Source organism: Idiotropiscis lumnitzeri, chromosome 2 (genome assembly GCF_059441095.1).
Source record: "Idiotropiscis lumnitzeri isolate Australia: NSW breed Sydney's pygmy pipehorse chromosome 2, RoL_Ilum_1.0, whole genome shotgun sequence".
NCBI lineage: Eukaryota > Metazoa > Chordata > Actinopteri > Syngnathiformes > Syngnathidae > Idiotropiscis > Idiotropiscis lumnitzeri.
Window position 1 is genome coordinate 20,478,628 of NC_142392.1, and position 19,468 is coordinate 20,498,095.

At 40.4% G+C, this 19,468-nt stretch overlaps 1 protein-coding gene across 1 annotated transcript; it reads right to left on the reverse strand.

Moving 5' to 3' along the window:
* Window positions 1–2,304: 2,304 nt before the first annotated feature.
* On the reverse strand, window positions 2,305–19,405 carry LOC148341924 (uncharacterized). The gene is made up of 2 exons (XM_088287996.1): window positions 19,358–19,405; window positions 2,305–3,624 (listed from the first exon to the last, which is right to left on the reverse strand). The coding sequence occupies exons 1-2, from the start codon at window positions 19,403–19,405 to the stop codon at window positions 2,314–2,316; spliced, it is 1,359 nt and encodes a 452-aa protein (XP_088144122.1). The 3' UTR covers window positions 2,305–2,313.
* Window positions 19,406–19,468: the final 63 nt, after the last annotated feature.

Here is a 19,468-nt window from a genome sequence, read left to right on the forward strand (position 1 = left end):
GTTTTGTGAGTTTTTCCTTGCCCTCCTGGGGGTTAAGATCGGGGATGTCGATTGTGGCTATGTAAAGCCCTTTGAGACTGTCTGTGATTAAGGGCTATACAAATAAAATTGACTTGACTTGACTATTTTTGTATTTATTTAATTACTTCTTTTTGTATTTATTTAAATACTTTGACTTTTACTTGCTGGTACGCCGTCCGGTGTGCCCTGTGAATGTTATGATCCTCCAGCTCACGGAAAAAAAGGTGGTGATACAAAGATATTTATTATAATCACAATATAGTCAGTATCCATTTACAATCTAGGACAATGAGGCTATGATATATATAATACCAATCTATCGGCGGAAAGAACGTAAAGCGCTGGTGGAACACTCGCACCAGGAAAAGGGAATAACTGTAGAACGAAAAACGCTTGCAAAAGGCAAGGAATGACTAACGAAGATTGCTTACCACGGAAGGATAAGAGGAGACCAATCATCGACAGAAAAAGAGAACAGAAAACGAGCCGAGCTGTAGCTGATAACGAAATGAAAGAAAAACGCGACAACAAGAAACACTTGAACAAGATAACGATCGAAGTACGGGAGCATGAGCAAGTAGGATAACAATCCGACGCCAGGTAGTCAGTGTAGGTGGATTATATAGTGAGTGTAATCAGTGAGTGAATGGGAATCCGGTGCGGGGCTGGTGGGCGCGTCTCGCAGCAACTGACGGCATGGCGCGGGACGATCGCTGGAGGAACGCCCACACAGCTGAAAAAACAAAAACACACGCTGCACGGATCATGACAGTGAAATGAAAGGTGGCATTCTTCATTTATTTATTTATTCATTCATAACTGACAGCCTCGCGCTCCGCTCGTGCCCGGGCGGAAGAGGTGCTCCTCTTCGGCTTAATTGTCACGCACGCCGGACCTGCTCCCCCGAAGCGCGTCTCCGTTCGGTTGAACTCGGTTTCATTTCGCCCCGCTCGTGCCCCGGGCGGAAGGTGCTCCTCTTCGGCGTAATTGCCACGCACGCCGGCCGGCCTCCTCCGGAGCTCTCGGAGCTCTCGTACGGTCCCGAACGGAGCGAAATGTCGCCCCGCTCGTGCCCAGGCGGAAGGCGCTCCTATTCGGCTTAACTGTGACGCACGCCCGCCCTCCTCCTCCGGAGCTTCCATTCGGTTATACTTAGGGCCCGCTTGGCACCGCCTGTGCTCGGGGAAGGTGCTCCTCTACGGCTTAACTGTGACACGAGCATGCCCTCCTCCCCCGGAGCTTCCATTCGGTTAAACTTAGGGGCCGCTTGGCACCGCCCGTGCTCGGGGAAGGTGCTCCTCTACGGCTTAACTGCCACGCACGCCGGCCGGAGCTCTGGTACGGTCCGAACCGCGCGAAACGTCGCCCCAAATCTTGCCCGGGGGACTTGCTCTTCTTCGTCCACTCTCTTCTTCGTCCACTTTCTTCTTCGTCCACTCCCCTCTTCTGCGCACGCCGGCCGTCTAACCGCTCCAGCGCCCCCTCGTGCCGCTCGGCGAAACTACAATGCCCCCGAATATTTTTTAGACCCGCGAAGCACTGAACCCGCGAAAGGTGAACCGCGAAGTAGCGGGGTATTACTGTATTTGACAAAATGATAGTTTTTCCAAAGTGAGATTCTGCTTAGCAACAAACCCCAAACACTTGATAGAGCTCAACCTAGAAAGTGTTTTAGCAAGTCAGAAATTTATTCAGAAAGTGAAATATTAAATGTATGTGAGGGGATATTTGAAGAGTTTGAGTTTTGTTCAATGGACCATACATATACGAGCCAGCCAAACACAGCGAGAAAATCAGCGCTGACTCCAGTCGCTATCAAGTTGCCAACTCCTGACATACCAAAACCTTTGAGAGAAACTGAGACTGCTTGCGTTTCTCTTTCTGGTTCTTTTTCGAGTTCAGTTTTTCACCTTTTCACAGCGTAATGAAGGCCAGTTGAGCAAGTGGAACAAGTGATTTTATTGATGATTGTGCAAGGCAGCAATTTCATAAGCACAGTTTCTTCTCACACCTTTTCCATTAAGTACGATTAAAAAGACAACTGAAAAGCATAACGTTAACAAATGTTGTTCTAGGCAAAGGCAATAAATTTTATTTATAATGTTTGATGTGAACACACAAAAAAACTCATCCTCACTCAGACACAATGGTTCTTCTGGCACTGATCACATTGGCTTTGTGTCAATAAAAGATCTTTGCAAAATTCAATTTTATCATATTTTATTGAAAATCACATTCACATCTTACCACAAAGAGTCGGTTCCTTCAGTTTTTTTTGTCATTTTTTAAGCTTCAAGCATCGCTGCTTTTGTCACCAACACAATTGTGTCTCTCAGCACTATGTTTAGTGGAGAATGTTTTAGCACAAACGCTGCAACTGAATGGCTTGTCTCGACTGTGTGTTCTTGTATGGCTTGTTAAATTCGACTTTTGAGAGAAACTCTTGCCACAAACTGAGCATGAAAAAGGTTTTTCTCCACTGTGTGTTCTTGTGTGCATTTGTAAATGTGACTTTACAGAGAAGCGTCTACCACAAACTGAGCAGGAAAAAGGTTTTTCTCCAGTGTGCTTTCTTGTGTGGCTTATTAAACTTGCCTTTATAGAAAAGCTTTCACCACAAACCAAGCAGGAAAAGGGTTTTTCTCCAGAATGTGTTGTTGTGTGTTTTGTTAAACTTGACTTATCAGAGAAACTTTTGCCACAAACTGAGCACGAAAAGGGTTTTTCTCCACTGTGTGTTTTTGTGTGGCTTGTTAACGTTGACTTGACAGAGAAGCATTGTCCACAAACTGAGCAGGAAAAAGGTTTTTCTCCACTGTGTGTTCTTGTGTGGCTTGTTAACGTTGAGTTTTGAGAGAAGCTTTTACCACAAACTGAGCAGGAAAAAGGTTTTTCTCCACTGTGAGTTCTTGTGTGGCTTGTTAACGTTGACTTTACAGAGAAGCATTTTCCACAAACTGAGCAGGAAAAAGGTTTTTCTCCACTGTGTATTCTTCTATGTTTTGTTAAAGTTGATTTTAGAGAGAATCCTTTGCCACAAACTGAGCAGGCGAAGGTTTTTTCTCCACAGTGCGTTCTTATATGTTCTTTTAAACTTGACTTTTGAGAGAAACTCTTGCCACAAACTGAGCATGAAAAAGGTTTTTCTCCAGTGTGTGTTTTTATGTGACTTGTTAAATTTGACTTTAAAGAAAAGCTTTTGCCACAAACTGAGCAGGAAAAGTTTTTTTCTCCAGTGTGTGTTTTTATGTGACTTGTTAAATTTGACTTTAAAGAAAAGCTTTTGCCACATACTGAGCAGGAAAAGTTTTTTTCTCCACAGTGTGTTTTTATGTGACTTGTAACATTTGACTTTCCAGAAAAGCTTTTGCCACAAACTGAGCAGGAGAAAGGTTTTTCGCCACTGTGTGTTCTTGTGTGTTCTGTTAAACTTGCCTTTTGAGAGAAGCATTTTCCACAAACTGAGCATGAAAAAGGTTTTTCTCCAGTGTGTAATCGTGTATGTGTTTTTAAATTTGACTTTAAAGAAAAGCTTTTGCCACAAACTGAGCAGCAAAAAGATGTTTCTCCACTGTGTGTTCTTGTGTGAATTGTCAAATGAAACTTTCGAGAGAAGCTTTTGCCACAAATTGAGCAAAAAAGAGTTTTTTCTTGACCGTGGTTTCTTGTGTGTCGTTTTAAAGACAACTTTGAGGTTAATGAGTCAGTGTGACATGCCCTTTCAGTTTTGGCTTGCCCATCATCATCATCATCATCGTCTGATGTGTCCTCATTATGTGCTTGTGATGGCCCCCAGTGGTCTTCATCACCTTCTGTTGTCACGTGATGACTTGAGCTGCTGCTTGGAGGCTCCGCCCCTCTGTTGTCCTCACTCTCATCCTTGTTTTCATCTTCAGTCTTGATAGGGACAACGTTCACTGGTGACTTGTTGATCTCCTCCTCCTCCTCCTTTTTGATATGAGTCAAGTCTGGCTCCTCTTTCACAGAACGGAGATCGTTTTCACTGACGTCTGTAGGACACAAAAAGACAAATTTGGTTTGGTCAAGTCAAAGCTCAGGCGGCAACTTTGTCTGATATTGTTTCTACCATGCTACCTTGACTTGTGCCTGCCGCACACAGAGCAATGCGTGCGACCCCACTTTGGACCGGACCATGGGGGTATTTCAAAAAAATTACGTCCGATGATGTCAACCTCCCTTTCTTAGCAGCACAGCTGTGATAAACGAGCATTTAAAAAGGAAGCACGTTGCGGCTGATGCCCGATTTCATTCCTGACATAGTCACAGACGTTTTTGGAAGCGAGCTGAAGTTAGCACACACAGGCTCTTGTGTGCGTCTGATGGAACACCTGTTGTGGGACTCTAACATCTTGATGCAGACCACTGGGGGCCATCGCAACATAATGTCATTGATAAAATAGGAATCCTTCAAGCGAAATATGTTTTCAAGTATTTCATTTTGCATTTAGAGATAGTTTCATCGTGGGTACTTTTTGCTTACATTATAATCTGGATCCCTAAAAGAATTAAAGGGGCCCTGGAATCAGAGTGGCTATTTATTGCATGATTTAAGTTTGGTTTTTTTTTTTACCCAAAATGACATTTAGCCTGCTAGTACGTTCCGACATTCCCCTTTTTATATTTAAAAAAATTCTGTTTCTAAATGAACTTTAAAACAAAATTAACGTTCGAAGAGTCAAAACCCCTACACATAAATTAAGCAACAACACTTTCACTCTGACTTTCATGTTGACATATTTGAATAATGACTGTTTATATTAAAGTTATCCAATACATATTCAAATTAGACTAAGATACACCATAATATGATAAGAGTTCCCTGAATTATTTTGTAACTGCAATGATGCTTAACAGCCATCGGGTGTCAGTAATGAGTAACAAAGTAACACAAGACATCCCACTGATACATCATCAATGTCATTTGGATAAATTACCAGGAACTACGAGTTGCGGGGGAGATGCAAACCACCTGAGCCACAGGAACTTTATTACCAGGAACTAAATGTTCCTGGGCTTGTAGGTAGAAAAGGGGGTTTTGACGTTCTCCCTTTTTAAGCGCATAGTAAGCCAAAGATGCAGATGCATTCCTTGCAGCATGCGCTTGTTCACTGATGAGATCCGTGCAACCCTGGATGGATGCATTCAATGTATTTTAAATGTTTGGATGAGGTGAAACTATGCACACGTGCACAAAACAGTGCAGAGCCACCGGAGGTTCATTGACCGAGCCAGTAAAAATTTCATAAATAAGACCAATACGTACTTGATTTCTTAAAAAAACGTCATCATTTGTGTTTTATTCACGAACATTGATCAACCTCCATTGATCTTATTGCCGCAGTGTGCACAGTTTTTAGAGTCAGGTTGAATCATTCCATAAGGAATTGCTTGAACTAGATATGTCAGAGAGGTTGTGAAAAACGAGACAAGCCTGCACAAATGAATAACCCAGCCAAGATTGTCTTTGTCACTTGCGAGGAGCAGTCCGGCAAAGAGAAAAGCTTTCCCGCTCCTGTGCCGCGTTTTATTGAAGCACAGCAAAGTAATTTGTATATGCAAACTCATAAAGAATGGAAAAACATGAACACTTTGACTTTATCACACTTCTGTTCAATGCGAGCTAAACGGTTTTCTGTCAAACACGGTTCAAGACGTGCATCTGTTTTTGTGGCTTCCTGCTAAACTGCCAGCATAGACAACTCTGTTACCACTGAACTCACGTTTTCCTGTTTAAGAGGTCCATGTTTTTGTGACCTTCTATTAACCCGTAAGCATAGTTTTGAAACATGATGACATGACAAACTTAATTTCTTTCAAAATAATATAAAAACATTTGCAGATATAGCAAAAACAAATTGCAGAAGCTGTGGAGCAGAGCACATCAGTCAGACCCCGGGTCCACAACCCCTCTGGCAGAGACGCAAACAGATTTCGCTTCAGAGTGACCCATTCACTGTCTACCAAAGTGTCGAAATTCGGAAAATGTTCCATAACAGAAGAATTCGTAATGGGTGCTGAAACACCACACCCTGGTCGTGACATGGAGTATTCAACATCTGAAATTAACTCTGCCAAAAGTCTTCACCAATGGGCCGAAATCTTTAGTATGATGATGCGCACCGATAGTTAATGTGATTTGTGGCTCAGCGAACAGAGACAATTCATAGCGTTTCCTCTGCTCTGGGGCAAGGCACACATGCGAGGCAGCACCGGTAGACATCACAAATACATAATCCTAATGCAAGACGCACTTCTGACCCTCGAAATTGGGTGAATGCATCCTGAAAAACCAAATCATCATCACTCAGTGTTCAATGCAAAGGACCAATTGGTGGTTTGAAAGGGTGGAGGCGGCTACACCGCGCAGACCAGAGCAGGAACAAGACGTACCACTCGCGGGAGGATGGAGACCATGGTCTCAGAGGTGCCCAGTCTACTGGAACGGAGGACAACATATGCTTCCCCTGGCGGATGTGCACAGTCAAATTCAGTCCCTTCTGGAAATTTTAGTCCCATTCGAATTCCAGTGTTTGTTTCACAGGTGTGGGTTCGGTCCATGGCAGTGACTCGGCCAATCTCAAGAGTCCCACAAACGTGACAGTGTTGTTGCTCATTGGGATATGCAGAAGGAACTTGCAAAGCGTGAAATATCTTGTTCCACCATCTAAAACTGTTGTCCATCAGTCGTCATCGGAATGCTAAGACATGCCGGTCCTTGAATGCTGAGGCTCCGCGGGCACCCCTATCGTGGAATGTGGTCCCAATCGGGTTGAGGCGTCAACTGTGCGTTTGGAAGCCATAGAAGCGTTGTCGAAGGAGGGGGTAGCGATGGCGCCCCGTGCTAGAGGAGCTCTTTGTGACAGGCATGGCGCTGGACCACAGGATGGCACATTTCAGGAAGTGGCTCGGTTTGGACCGCTCATCACCCAGTGACACCACAGCAAGAGCACGTCCCACTCACAACCCATGTCTATAACCACCCCTACTTCTGTTACGTGACCTTGTTGACCGGCAGGTGCGGACAACAAGCCTGCTGTGGCGCTGCGTCACCAGAACCTGGCCCAGGAGCAGCGGAAATGGAAAGAGCAGACGCAATGGGAGCTGCATGCGTCGGCTGCTGCATGAGCTGCTTCCGCCCCGTTTTATTTAATCTTTTTCCCCCCATATTCTTTTTTCCTTTTCCCGGTGAATTAGCACTCTTGGCGCCCTGAACCCGCAAGTGTAACAATTCTTTTTCTCCATCTAATACAATATTTTCTTTCATCGATGCAGAAACGGGAGTTCTACTCATACTGATTAGCAGTTTCTCATTGACGGACTGTTCTGCATGATGTCAGTAACTGGGAGGCGCACGCCCTCGAGGACGGCCACTAGCACAGCTGTGTGGTGGTGACACTATTGGACGGGTCACTGGCGGAAGCTTCAATCCATTCGCGTCTCGCCCCGTCTCCCATAAGAGCTCACCAACTTAATCCCTCATCATATTTTACAAATGCCAATGCCAATTGGTTTTGTCTTCTGTTTATGATTCATATTCAATCCCCATGAACACGTCAATTATAATTTAGCTATTCTTTTTTAACTAACTAATATAACCCCGTTTTCCTCAACCAATGAGTCAGTATTCTTTGAAGTGGATTATGCGCAGACTAAAAATTTGTAATTTAATTTAAATCAATTTACTGAATCTCAAAAGGCCCCTCATAACATGATAATTCATCATATTCCTGTCATTTCCATCTCAAATGTCGTTCCATTAATTGAATTACCGTAGTACCTCGGTCGCAAAACTGAAGTATGGAACATTAGATGGGGTTTTTTTTGTTTTGCATGACCTTTAACCTTGCATGTTCTGTTTCAACAAAATTGTATCTCTTATCAGTATCCCTGTTTCATGAGTTGCTGCCGGGGGCACAAAGGAGGAGTTCAGAGAGGAATTTCACCGTCAGGGGCAATCCCAAACTTTTGTTTCCAGGACATTGTAACACTCTGGGCTGGTTTATTGTTCTTCTTATTGCAATTTTACTGCGTTCAGTCTTCCTCGAGACTGAATATGTTCTAGTGTTTGCCAAATAGTTAATCCTAGTTTCTCACTTTAGCTTTTCACTGTCAATATATGAACTTTTTAACTGCACAATCACTTCATTGAGGTCTAATTATCAATTGTTTACCATAGTCAGACTTTTGCCGTCAAAGAGACCTGTTCCTGAACCATATGTTCACGTTTTCATCACTCAGGGCTTTTCCGTGTTGACAAATCACATTCCACGGAACATGCATTCATCCTTTTATGATCTTAGATTTCTTAATTTAAATTACCCCTTTTTGCAATTAAGATTAATTTCACCCCAATGATTATGTAGCCAATTATCTTTCTCGTTCTAATTTTGCTTTAGTTATTCTCCAAATTTTTGAACATTTTTTATGCTGCATCTTTCAATGCACACTAGGACGCACACGCGTTAGTTGAACTGATAAAACTGAATATTAATGCAATCACATTTGGGTTTTAGAAGGGGCATTTCTTTCTACAAAGGAGGGACTGGCACTGGTTTATAACTATCACCGCTTTTCTCCTGCGTGGGGGCTGCCTGACTTCCTGGTCCCACAGTAGATGGTAGCCAGGTTTTTGATTTTGTGTGGCCTTTACCAGAACACGAGTAATCACAGGGTACATGTCTGAACAGCGTATCTCTTCCTACGTACCAGCGAAACCGTCGGGACCTCCACACAACGGTACGCCTCGATCCTTGCTGTGTTCCATGCCGCAAAGTGCCCAATACGATACGTGGAAGCGCGCTTCTCTTCATTATTTCTATTTTCAGCTCATAATTTTCCTGCTAAAATTTACACCATGGCCAGGGTCTGTGCTCAAACTGAGCTTATTCACGACTATGTTGTCTATAGCTATAGTTTTAAACTTCTTATTTCTCATCTCTTTAACCACTAGACCTTTCTTTTCTTTATCTTCTGCACATTTCTCCCGCACTAGTCCCCATTTACTTAGTTCCTATCATCATTTTTTAAATTTATTTTTTTTATACTTTTTCTAATGTTCTTTCGTAGTGCGGTACTTTGACATCTTTTTATGTTTATCCTTTGTCGCCTCAGAATAAAATCTTCACTTCTTCCACACTGTCAGACGAGACAGGTTGTGTGCAGTTATTCCTCTGTCAATACAGAAATTCTGGTTTGCTGATCCTGAAAATAGTTGGACGCGATACGACTGCTGCGTAGTACCACTCTGCCAACATTGATTAAACAAAAAGCATTTCTCAAATGAAAGTATAAGTGCAGTGCATCGATAAGATTGACTGGGATTGTAGTCATGGTGTTTACTGATGCATTCATATGCTAAATTTATATGACTTAGTTTAAATGTAAGACCTCAAAATTGCACACAGAGTATTTTCATGACCCACACTCTCATTCAGAACAAACAGATTCAGTCTGCTCAGGTCAAACTGATGACAAACCAGATAGCACTTCATGGACAAATACGACGAAACACATTCTCCACATAGGCCATCGAAGATTCAAACATATCAAGTTGGGCAGGGGAGGACGTCACAGGGACGCGATCAAGAACACCAAAAATACATAATTTGAACTGTGAAAATGTTACACCCTGAAACAGGGTGAAATAATCACAACAGTGTTGTGTGTTGTTTCCTCAGTAGACTTTACTAGAATGAGGAAAGTCTCCAACGGCCGCCTGCTAGGTTCATACAGACATAAATAATCGATCTCAGATTGTTCTTATTACAAACTATAGGAGAACCCAGATCGACAGCGTCACTAATGTGAAAAGCATGGAAATATTCAAAAGACAAAATTAATATTTAAATTCCTATCGTATTACAAATAATACATTATTTTATTTATACTTTAATATTTCAACTTGTTACAAAAACATACACCACACAATCTGAACACTGACAAGATTACAGGGGAATGTGAGCAGGAGAGACGGAGAGACTGCCGCCTGCCTGAGAGGGTCAGCCTTGGACCTGGAACGTGGGCCGGGCCGGGGGAAGGAGCAAGGACGACCGATTCAACCTACATGACCCTTGACATAGGAAACCTCCTATAAAATGTCAGGCTGGGCTGAGATCAGCGCGCCATTTTTCGATTGTACTCGTCAGTTTCTCGTCAGATTAACAAAAGGCCGCCCAGATACTATTTCCTGAACTCCAGAAATCGAAGAAACTAAAATATCGCAACCCTAATCAGCTGTTGTTGAGTCTTTATTTGGCCCTTTTCTTCTTGAGTACAAAAAACGAACACGCATTGGAGTAAGTTTGGCTTTGAAGATTCATTTACTAAATGTTTCTCATTTTCTCAGTGGCTCAACTCCAACAGTGGATATAAAAATACACTACATCTGTCAGCGTAGTTTTGAAACATAATGACATGACAAACTTAATTTCTTTAACAACATATAAAAACTGGAATATGTAAAATGTTAAATAATCAGTTCAAATTTTAAACTGGAAAAAAAACACGGAGTTTACCCCCCACTATTGGTTATTCTTTGGCATCCATTTTCTGCACTGATTTCATTTGGCATAAACAAATGTTCAGCAAACTGGCAAGTAAAAGGCAACATTTAAAAATAAAACGGCAATAACCTTGAACGCATTTCCCCAAACAACTTGATGTTGTGACGCATATTTTTAACGATAGAAAGTCGTTCTTTACAAAGCAAATGAGAGTAAGACGTGTACAAACCTGCTTTGTGTAGCACAACACGAGGCTGCTTGCAACCTTCGCCCAGAAGTTGAAGATGTTGCTCGTTCTCTTCTTTTATTTCACAAAGTTCCTCTTTGTACTCGGGTGTCGTTCTTTCACACATTTTCAAACGCCAATCTCAACAAATCCGCACTTGGTCTTTGCTTGGCGATAACTCGTGAGCTTCTCTTTGTGCGACGAGACGAATGAAAGAGAAAATGGCAGTCTGTTCAGCACTAAAGAGGAAGAACAGGCCACACCCCGCTGTGATATGATTGGCTGCTGGCTGTGTGGAGCACTGTCACCAACTCACCGACAGATGTCGCCATTTGCTATGCAAATCATCGTTATCTTCCTCTCAACATAGAGAAATACCTAAGATGCACATGAACAAACATTTTAGTTCCCAAATATGAACTTGAGAGATGTATTGAATTTTACTTTTGTTGCTGGTTTTATTTATACATCGGACACCATGTTGTTGGTTGGATAGTATTCCAAATGTATTTCTCTATTATTAACAGTTGACATGATGAAGTGAAACTTTATGTCAACATGTTTGCCTTTTTACAGGGTTTTTCGCCAGCGACGTGGTTGCGAATTTTAAATTAAAATACATCACTGTTTTATTCTCTAAATGTTAGAGTCTTAAAAAATGATTTCAGTGTTTATAACTTAACTAACTTAAAAATGTCATTATTCGTTTCAGTATTCATTAAACTACGGTGATTCATTATTTATTTCAAGATTCATTGAACTGTTTTAGTAATAATTTAGTATTCAATGTTTAATCGTGACTAAATTTACTTTTTCAATATTTGTGTCACTATTTTGTTCAATCTTAATATTATGGACAATTATTTTGCAAGTAAGGTTTTTGTTATTTATTGTGGCCACTTGCTTTTGAAGAAAGTGCCTTTAGCTTCTTGTACGAGAGGATTCTTTGTGAAGCCAAAACAACACGACCTTGACTGATAAGTAGGCTCAACGCAGAAAAAGTATCTTTTTGTTTTAAGATTACACAGTTCCTGTCAAATAAATCTTCATCTTCCTGTGTGCATCAGTATCTTCCCACGCACTTCTCCCACTGAGATCACTCTGCAGACTGACTCAAAAGACAATTTATTTTCCAGACTATCTCATTGATCTTCCCTTACTGCTGAAAATTCCACAACAATCTGGGGTCAGACGTGGGATAGCTGAAGATCCGCCGGTGAAATTCAGGGATGCTGGCAGGTAACCTCCGGGGTTCAATTCAGACAGCAGCAGCAAAAAACTGCGTGATGCGGATCATCTCCTCCGTGGTGACAAATAAATGCTGACTCCAGTCGCCATCAAGTTGCCAACTCGTGACATACTAAAGCCATTGAGAGAAACTGAGACTATTTGCGTTTCTCTATCTGGTTCTTTTTACAGTTCAACTTCTAGTTCAGTTTTTCACCTTTTCACACAGCGTAATGAAGGCCATGAGCAAGTGGAACAAGTGATTTTATTGATGATTGTGGAAGATACCGATTTCATAAGCAACGTTTCTTCTCACACCTTTTCCATTAGGTACGATTTAAAAGACAACTGAAAAGTATAACGTTAAAAAATGTTGTTCCAGGCAAAGGCAATTAATTTCATTTCAATGTTTGATGTAAACACAAAAAAATCATCATCACTCAGACACAATGCACTGATCACATTGGGCTTGTGTCAATAAAAGAGCTTTGAAAATTCAATATATCATATTTTCTAAATCACATTTACATCTTACCACGAAGAGTCAGTTCCTTCAGGTTTTTTTTTGTCTTTTTTTAAGCTTCAAGGATCGCTGCTATTCTCGTAGGGCTGGGCAATAAACCGAAAATTTACCGTGATCGAAATTTAATAAAATCATTTTGCCCATGTCGGTTAATTCGGTGTTTTAAAAAAAAAGAAGTCCTTTTAGTCTGCAGCTATGTTCATGCCCCTGTAAGACGGCTTGAGCGGCTGTAGTCATGTGACTCCACCCAGCTGAACAAGAAAGAAAACTGACGACGCGGTCGTAGCTGTCGATTCAAATCTAGAAGCAGCTGACACGGCTGAAGACGACGTAATGTTCGTTGAAATTGTTCCTGACTGGCTTGTCCCGAAAAGAAATTCGACATCTGTCGTTTGGAAATGTTTTGGGTTCCATAAAGACGATGTTTGAGCAAAAGAACATGAACTACAAAGTGCGTCGTAAGCACCTGAAACAGCGCGTCCAACCTTTTCTTTTTCACCACCCACAACACAACCATGCTGTTGACTTGGAGCTTGTGCTAAAAGTTCAAAGTGAGGAGCAAGTTTGGACAAGTGACAACAGCCCATAACGGAGGCGACACCATACGAGAGAACGTCTCAGAGGTGGACGCGATAGCCTAGCACATAGCTAAAGATTTAGCTCCTCTAGTTACAGTGGAGCGCACAGGATTTAAACGCCTCATGAAAGTAGCCGACGAGAGGTACGAAAATATTTGTCGCAAACCGTACTTCCCAATATGGACAACATCGGGACGGGAGCGGAGACATGTCAAGCATTTTGCATCCACATCCGACTTGTGGTCAAGTCGCAACATGGATCCCTGTTTGAGCCTGACCGTGCATGACATAGACGACAAGTGGCGACCGCGCACCAGCGTACTTGAGACAGCATTTTCCTGATGAAGTACACTTTTTTTATTTGGCACTGGCATTGCATTGACATTTTTTTCCATTCTAATGAGCATTTTGTTTACGGGCGACTAGCTCCTTTGCACATGGCATTATTTATATTGTTTTCAACATACCTTTACATAAATCTAGGCCTTTGCAAATGGCATGACAGCATCTCGGCACAATCGATTTGCAGAAAAAGATTTTGTGAGAGTTACCCTTTTTCTCCTGTTCTTTGTGACATTGTTCAAATCATGCAAAGCAAGATATTTGGAATGTTTATACAAATGGTTTTTGTACTATTATTTTTCATTGAAAGTAATGTGTACCAGTTGGTTAAAAAAAAAAACAGTTAATATGCATTTCCTGCATTTATTTTGATTTTAGGGGGAATTTATCGTGCATCGATCATTACCAAGGTGAAATTGCTCAATTTATCGCAATATTGATTTTAGGTCATATCGCCCAGCCCTATATTCTCACCATCACAATCGTGTCTCGCAGCATGCTGTTTAGTGGCGAATTTTTTAGCACAAACGCTGCAACTGAATGGCTTGTCTCCATTGATTGTTCTTGTGTGGCTTTGTAAATGTGACTTTTCAGAGAAGCATTTTCCACAAACTGAGCAGGAAAAAGGTTTTTCTCCACTGTGTGTTCTTGTGTGATTTCTTAAATAAGACTTTTGAGAGAAGCATTTTCCACAAAATGAGCAGGAAAAAGGTTTTTCTCCACTGTGAGTTCTTGTGTGCCTTGTTAAATTTGACTTATGAGAGAAGCTTCTGCCACAAACTGAGCAGGAAAAAGATTTTTCCCCACTGTGTGTTCTTGTGTGGCTTGTTAAATGAGCCTTTTGGGAGAAGCTTTTACCACAAACTAAGCAAGAAGGAGGTTCTGCAGTGTGTGTTCTTGTATGTTCTGTGAATCGGGACTTTAGAGAAAATCTTTTACCACAAACTGAGCAAGAAAAAGGTTTTTCTCCACTATGTGTTGTTGCGTGTTTTCTTAAATTAGACTTTCCAGAGAAGCTTTTGCCACAAACTGAGCAGGAAAAGGGTTTTTCTCCAGTGTGTGTTCTTGTGTGTTCTGTTAAATTTCCCCTTTCAGAGAAGCATTTTCCACAAACTGAGCAGGAAAAAGGTTTTTCTCCAGTGTGTGTTCTTGTGTGGATAGTAAACGTTGACTTATGCATGAAGCTTTTGCCACAAACCGAGCAAGAAAACAGTTTTTCACCACTGTGTGTTTTTCTGTGCCCTTTTAAAGACAGCTTTGAAGTGAATGAGTCAGTGTGACATGCCCTTTCACCTTGAGCTTGCCCATCATCATCATCATCATCATCATCATCATCATCATCATTGTCATGAGCGTCTGATAATGTGTCCTCATTATGTGCTTGTGATGGCCCCCAGTGGTCTTCATCACCTTCTGTTGTCACGTGATGACTTGAGCTGCTGCTTGTCGGCTCCGCCCCTCTGTTGTCCTCACTCTCATCCTTGTTTACATCTTCGGTCTTTGTTGGGACAACTTTCACTGGTGACTTGTTGATCTCCTCCTCCTCTTCCTCCTTTTTGATGTGAGTCAAGTCTGGCTCCTCTTTCACAAAACGGAGATAGTTTTCACTGACGTCTGTCGGACACAAAAAGACAAACATACATTTGGTTTGGTCAAGTCAAACCTCGTGCATCGACTTTGTCTTCTTTTGTTTCTACCGTGCTACCTTGACTTGTGCCTGCCGCATTAATGTTGTGATGCATGCAATGCGTGTGACCCCAAATTGGACCGGACCATGGGGGCATTTCACAAAATTACGGCCAACGATGTAAACCTCCCTTTCCTAGCAGCACAACAGTGATAAACGAGCATTTAAAAAGGAAGCACGTTGCGGCTGAGGCCCGATTTCATTCCTGACATAGTCACAGACGTTTCTGGAAGCTAGCTGAAGTTAGCACACACAGGCTATTGTGTGCGTCTGATGGAACACCTGTTGTGGGACCCTAACATATTGATGGGGCCACTGGGGGCCATCACAACATAATGTCATTGATAGAATAGAAATCCTTCAAGCGAAATATGTTTCCAAGTATTTCATTTTGCATTTATGGATAGTTTCATCGTGGGTACTTTTTGCTTTCATTATAATCTGGATCCCTAAAAGAATTAAAGGGGCCCTGGCATCAGAGTCGCTATTTATTGCATGATTTACGTTTGGTTTTTTTTTGTTTGGTTTTTTTTTTGCCCAAAATGACATTTAGCCTGCTAGTACGTTCCAACATTCCCCTTTTTACTTTTTTATAAAATTTCTGTTTCTAAAACAATTTTAAAACAAAATTAACGTTTGAAGAGTCAAAATCCCTACACATAAATTAAGCAACAACACTTTCACTTTGACATATTTGAATAACGTATATTTTAAAGTTATCCAATATGTATTAAAAATAGACTAAGATACACCATAATATTTTAAGAGTTCACTGAATTATTTTGTAACTGCAATGACGCTTAACAGCCATAGGGTGTCAGTAATGAGTAACAAAGTAACAACAACTCCCATTGTTCCGTCATCATTTTCATTTGCAAAAATTACCAGGAACTATGAGTTGCGGTGGAGATGCAAACCACCTGGGCCACAGGAACTTTATTACCAGGAACGAAATGTTCCTGGACTTGTTGGTAGAAAAGGGGGTTGTGGCGTACTCCCTTTTTAAGCCCATAGCAAGCCAAAGATGCAGATACATTCCTTGCAGCATGCGCTTGTTCACCGATGAGATCCGTGCAACCTTGGATGGATGCATTAAATGTATTTTAATTGTTTGGATGGGGTGAAACTACGCACATGTGTACAAAACTGTGCAGGGCCACCCGAGGTTCTTTGACTCTCACCCGACCAAGCCAGTACAAAGTTCATAAACAAATAAGACCAATACGTACTTGATTTAAAAAAAAAAAGAAAAAAACTTAATATTTTGTGTTTTATCCACTAAAATTGATCAACCGCCATTGATGTTTTCGCCGCAGTGTGCACATTTTGTAGAGTTAGGCAGAATTCCTTCCGTAAGGAATTGCTTGAACAAGATATAAAAACCAGAAAATTGAAAATGTAAAATAATCAGTTCAAATTTTATTTTAAAAAAACATGGAGTTTACCCCCCACTATTGGTTATTCTTTGGCATTTATTTTCTGCACTGATTTTATTTGGAATAAACAAATGTTTAGCAAACCGACAAGCAATATTTAAAAATAAAACGGCAATAACATTGAACGATTTCCCCAAACAACTTAATGTTGTGATGCATATTTTTAACGATAGAAAGTCGTTCTTTCCAAAGCAAATGAGAGTAAGACGTGTACAAACCTGCTTTGAGTGGCACAACACGAGGCTGGTTGCAAACTTCGCCCAGCAGTTGAAAATGTTGCTCGTTCTCTTCTTTTATTCCACAAAGGTCCACTTTGTACATGGGTGTCGTTCTTTCACACATTTTCAAATGATAATTCCAAAAAATCCACACTTGATCTCTGCTTGGCGATGAGTCATGTGCCTCTTTTTGTTAGCGGCTAGCTAGCTAACAAGCTAAGCTAACTACGCCGAAAAGCATCAACGCGCGAAGATGAGGTTATCGGACACAAAGACTTAATGAATTATGTCGTAGTCCTTTAGAGCAGCACTGGAAATCCTGTGAGAAAATTACAGTCAGTTCCACACTAAATCAGAAGAATTTAGCGGTGTTTGTTTTTATTTCGGCGTGGACGGGTCGGTGCATGTGGTCGAAGTCCTTTTTTTTTTTTTAACTTTATTGAACACTTTGAATAGACAGTACTACAGTATTACAAGATCAGTTCAGGTATTGAACGAACATATACATTTTTCATCCTTAAATAGAATTCACAACAAAGGATAATGAATGTAGAAAAAAATTATATTATAAAATAAAAATACACAGTAAAACAGGAACAATGTCTCTGGATATGTAATTCAGGCTTTTAAAGGAAAAAGGCACTCAAAAATGTCAATATCTTGTTGCTTTTCTTGTTGTTAATTAATTTAATCGAATTAAATATGGATTTCAACTCTATCAGGAAAGGCATAAATCTGGGAGAGGATCTTGAGAATTTCTGTTTGTGGATAAAAAAAAATTTGCATCAACAATGATTAAATTAATTAAGTATGCAAAATTGTTATCGTTTGGGTGACTATAATCGCAAATAATATCCTTCAGATTAAGAACACAGGGGGTTTCAGATGGTTTAAAGAAATGAAACGTTAAATCAGCCCAAAATTGCTTTGTGATCATACAGTCAAAGAATAAATGAGATATTGTTTCAGTTTCATTCCCACAGAAAGAGCAAATATTGCTAATATCAATAAATTTGGAAATTAAGGAATTAACCGGATATATATTATGTAAGATATTAAAATGTATCAACTTGGCTTTATTAGTAATACAGTGGTCGAAGTCCTTTTTTTTTTTTTTTTTTTTTTTTTTCTTTATTGCAAACTGTAGAAAATACAACAATTAGACAAATGTAAAAGTCATTATAGTAAATCGAACAATTGAACAAGAAAACGATCATGAATATAGTGGAAAAGAATAATATAACTATTAAGTAAAAATACAGATAGATTAACGGAGAAATAGAAACAAATAAAATAAATAAAGAATAAATAAAGATATTAGGGAACAACTTGCTTGGGGCAGAAAAAATAGGACTATATAAACACCTTCAAGTTTTTGCAGATCTCTATTGTTTTATGAGCCTTTTGTTTAAGAGAATATTTGATGGAATGGATGTACTGTTGAAAATCGTTGTAAAAAAACAATAAAGCATGGTTTCTTTCCACGAAATTTACAGGAGTGAATATGGTATTTTACCATTATAATCAAAAGATTTATCAAATAATATACATCTCTTTCGTCCATGTTATCTTCAAAGAAACCAAACAATACACAGTGGTCGAAGTCCTTCGGAAGCTGCGCGCTTGCTAATGACGTCATGCTTTAAGCACGTATTTTTCAAATATATTTCTTTGCCTCTGTGTTTTTTTTTAACCCTGGCTAGTCTATTTTAATATATATTTTATATAATATTTTAATTCGGTTGATTAAAAAAAAACTAAATTAACGCCACATTGGCGAGTCAGCTCCGACGTCACTTCCGCCTATGCCCCGAGAAGCCGCTGCTGGAACAGCAGTGGGAAGGTTACGTTTCTCCTACCGAACTTGCAACAATGCTGTGGTTCAATTGGGCTGCAAGATTGTATGAATATAATGTCTGCATATACTAGCAGTGCTTCTCAAATATTTCACGCCCGCCCCTACCAAGAAAAAAAAGATTCGCGCCCCCCCACCACCATTTTTTTCTGTCTTTTTATATTGATGTTAGATTGTCAATAAAATATCCCTTAACTAAGCTAAATTGACAAGAAATACAATTTTGAGAACGATTATCGCAAGCATCTCGAAACTCAGTACTCTGTTGTCCAAATATTGATGAGATGATAAATATTTACGAATATTTGTTTATGTTAAAAAAAACTTTATTAACATTAACAAACCAAACACAGTTATTAATACGTACAAAATAGAGAAAAGACAAAAAGAAGAGCAAGGGCGATTTTAAACAAAAATTCTACATAAATTACAAAGCAACAGCTTTAGTATGTATACGCGACATTTTTATTTTTTTTTCATTTATGGTTACTATGTGGCAGTCGGATGAACACACACGTCTGACTGGAAACTCGCATTTATTTGAAGACTAGCAACAACAGAATAATGCACAATCATAAATTTGCACCAAAAAACATTTTCATGAACACGCCCCCAAGCACTATGCCTGCTGGGTGAGAGGCATAGTCCTAATGTCTGCCACACAGAGGACAGCAGGGCCGCCGCCACGCATCACTACTTCAAGTTTAAGAGCCGTACTCACCGTCTTGAGGTTGCGGGTGTCATGATCATCGGACTGGTCGGCAGCCATTTCTGAAAAATCAACCCCGAGCTGGACTGGACATACGATCGCGCGCGATAGACAATCAGCTAC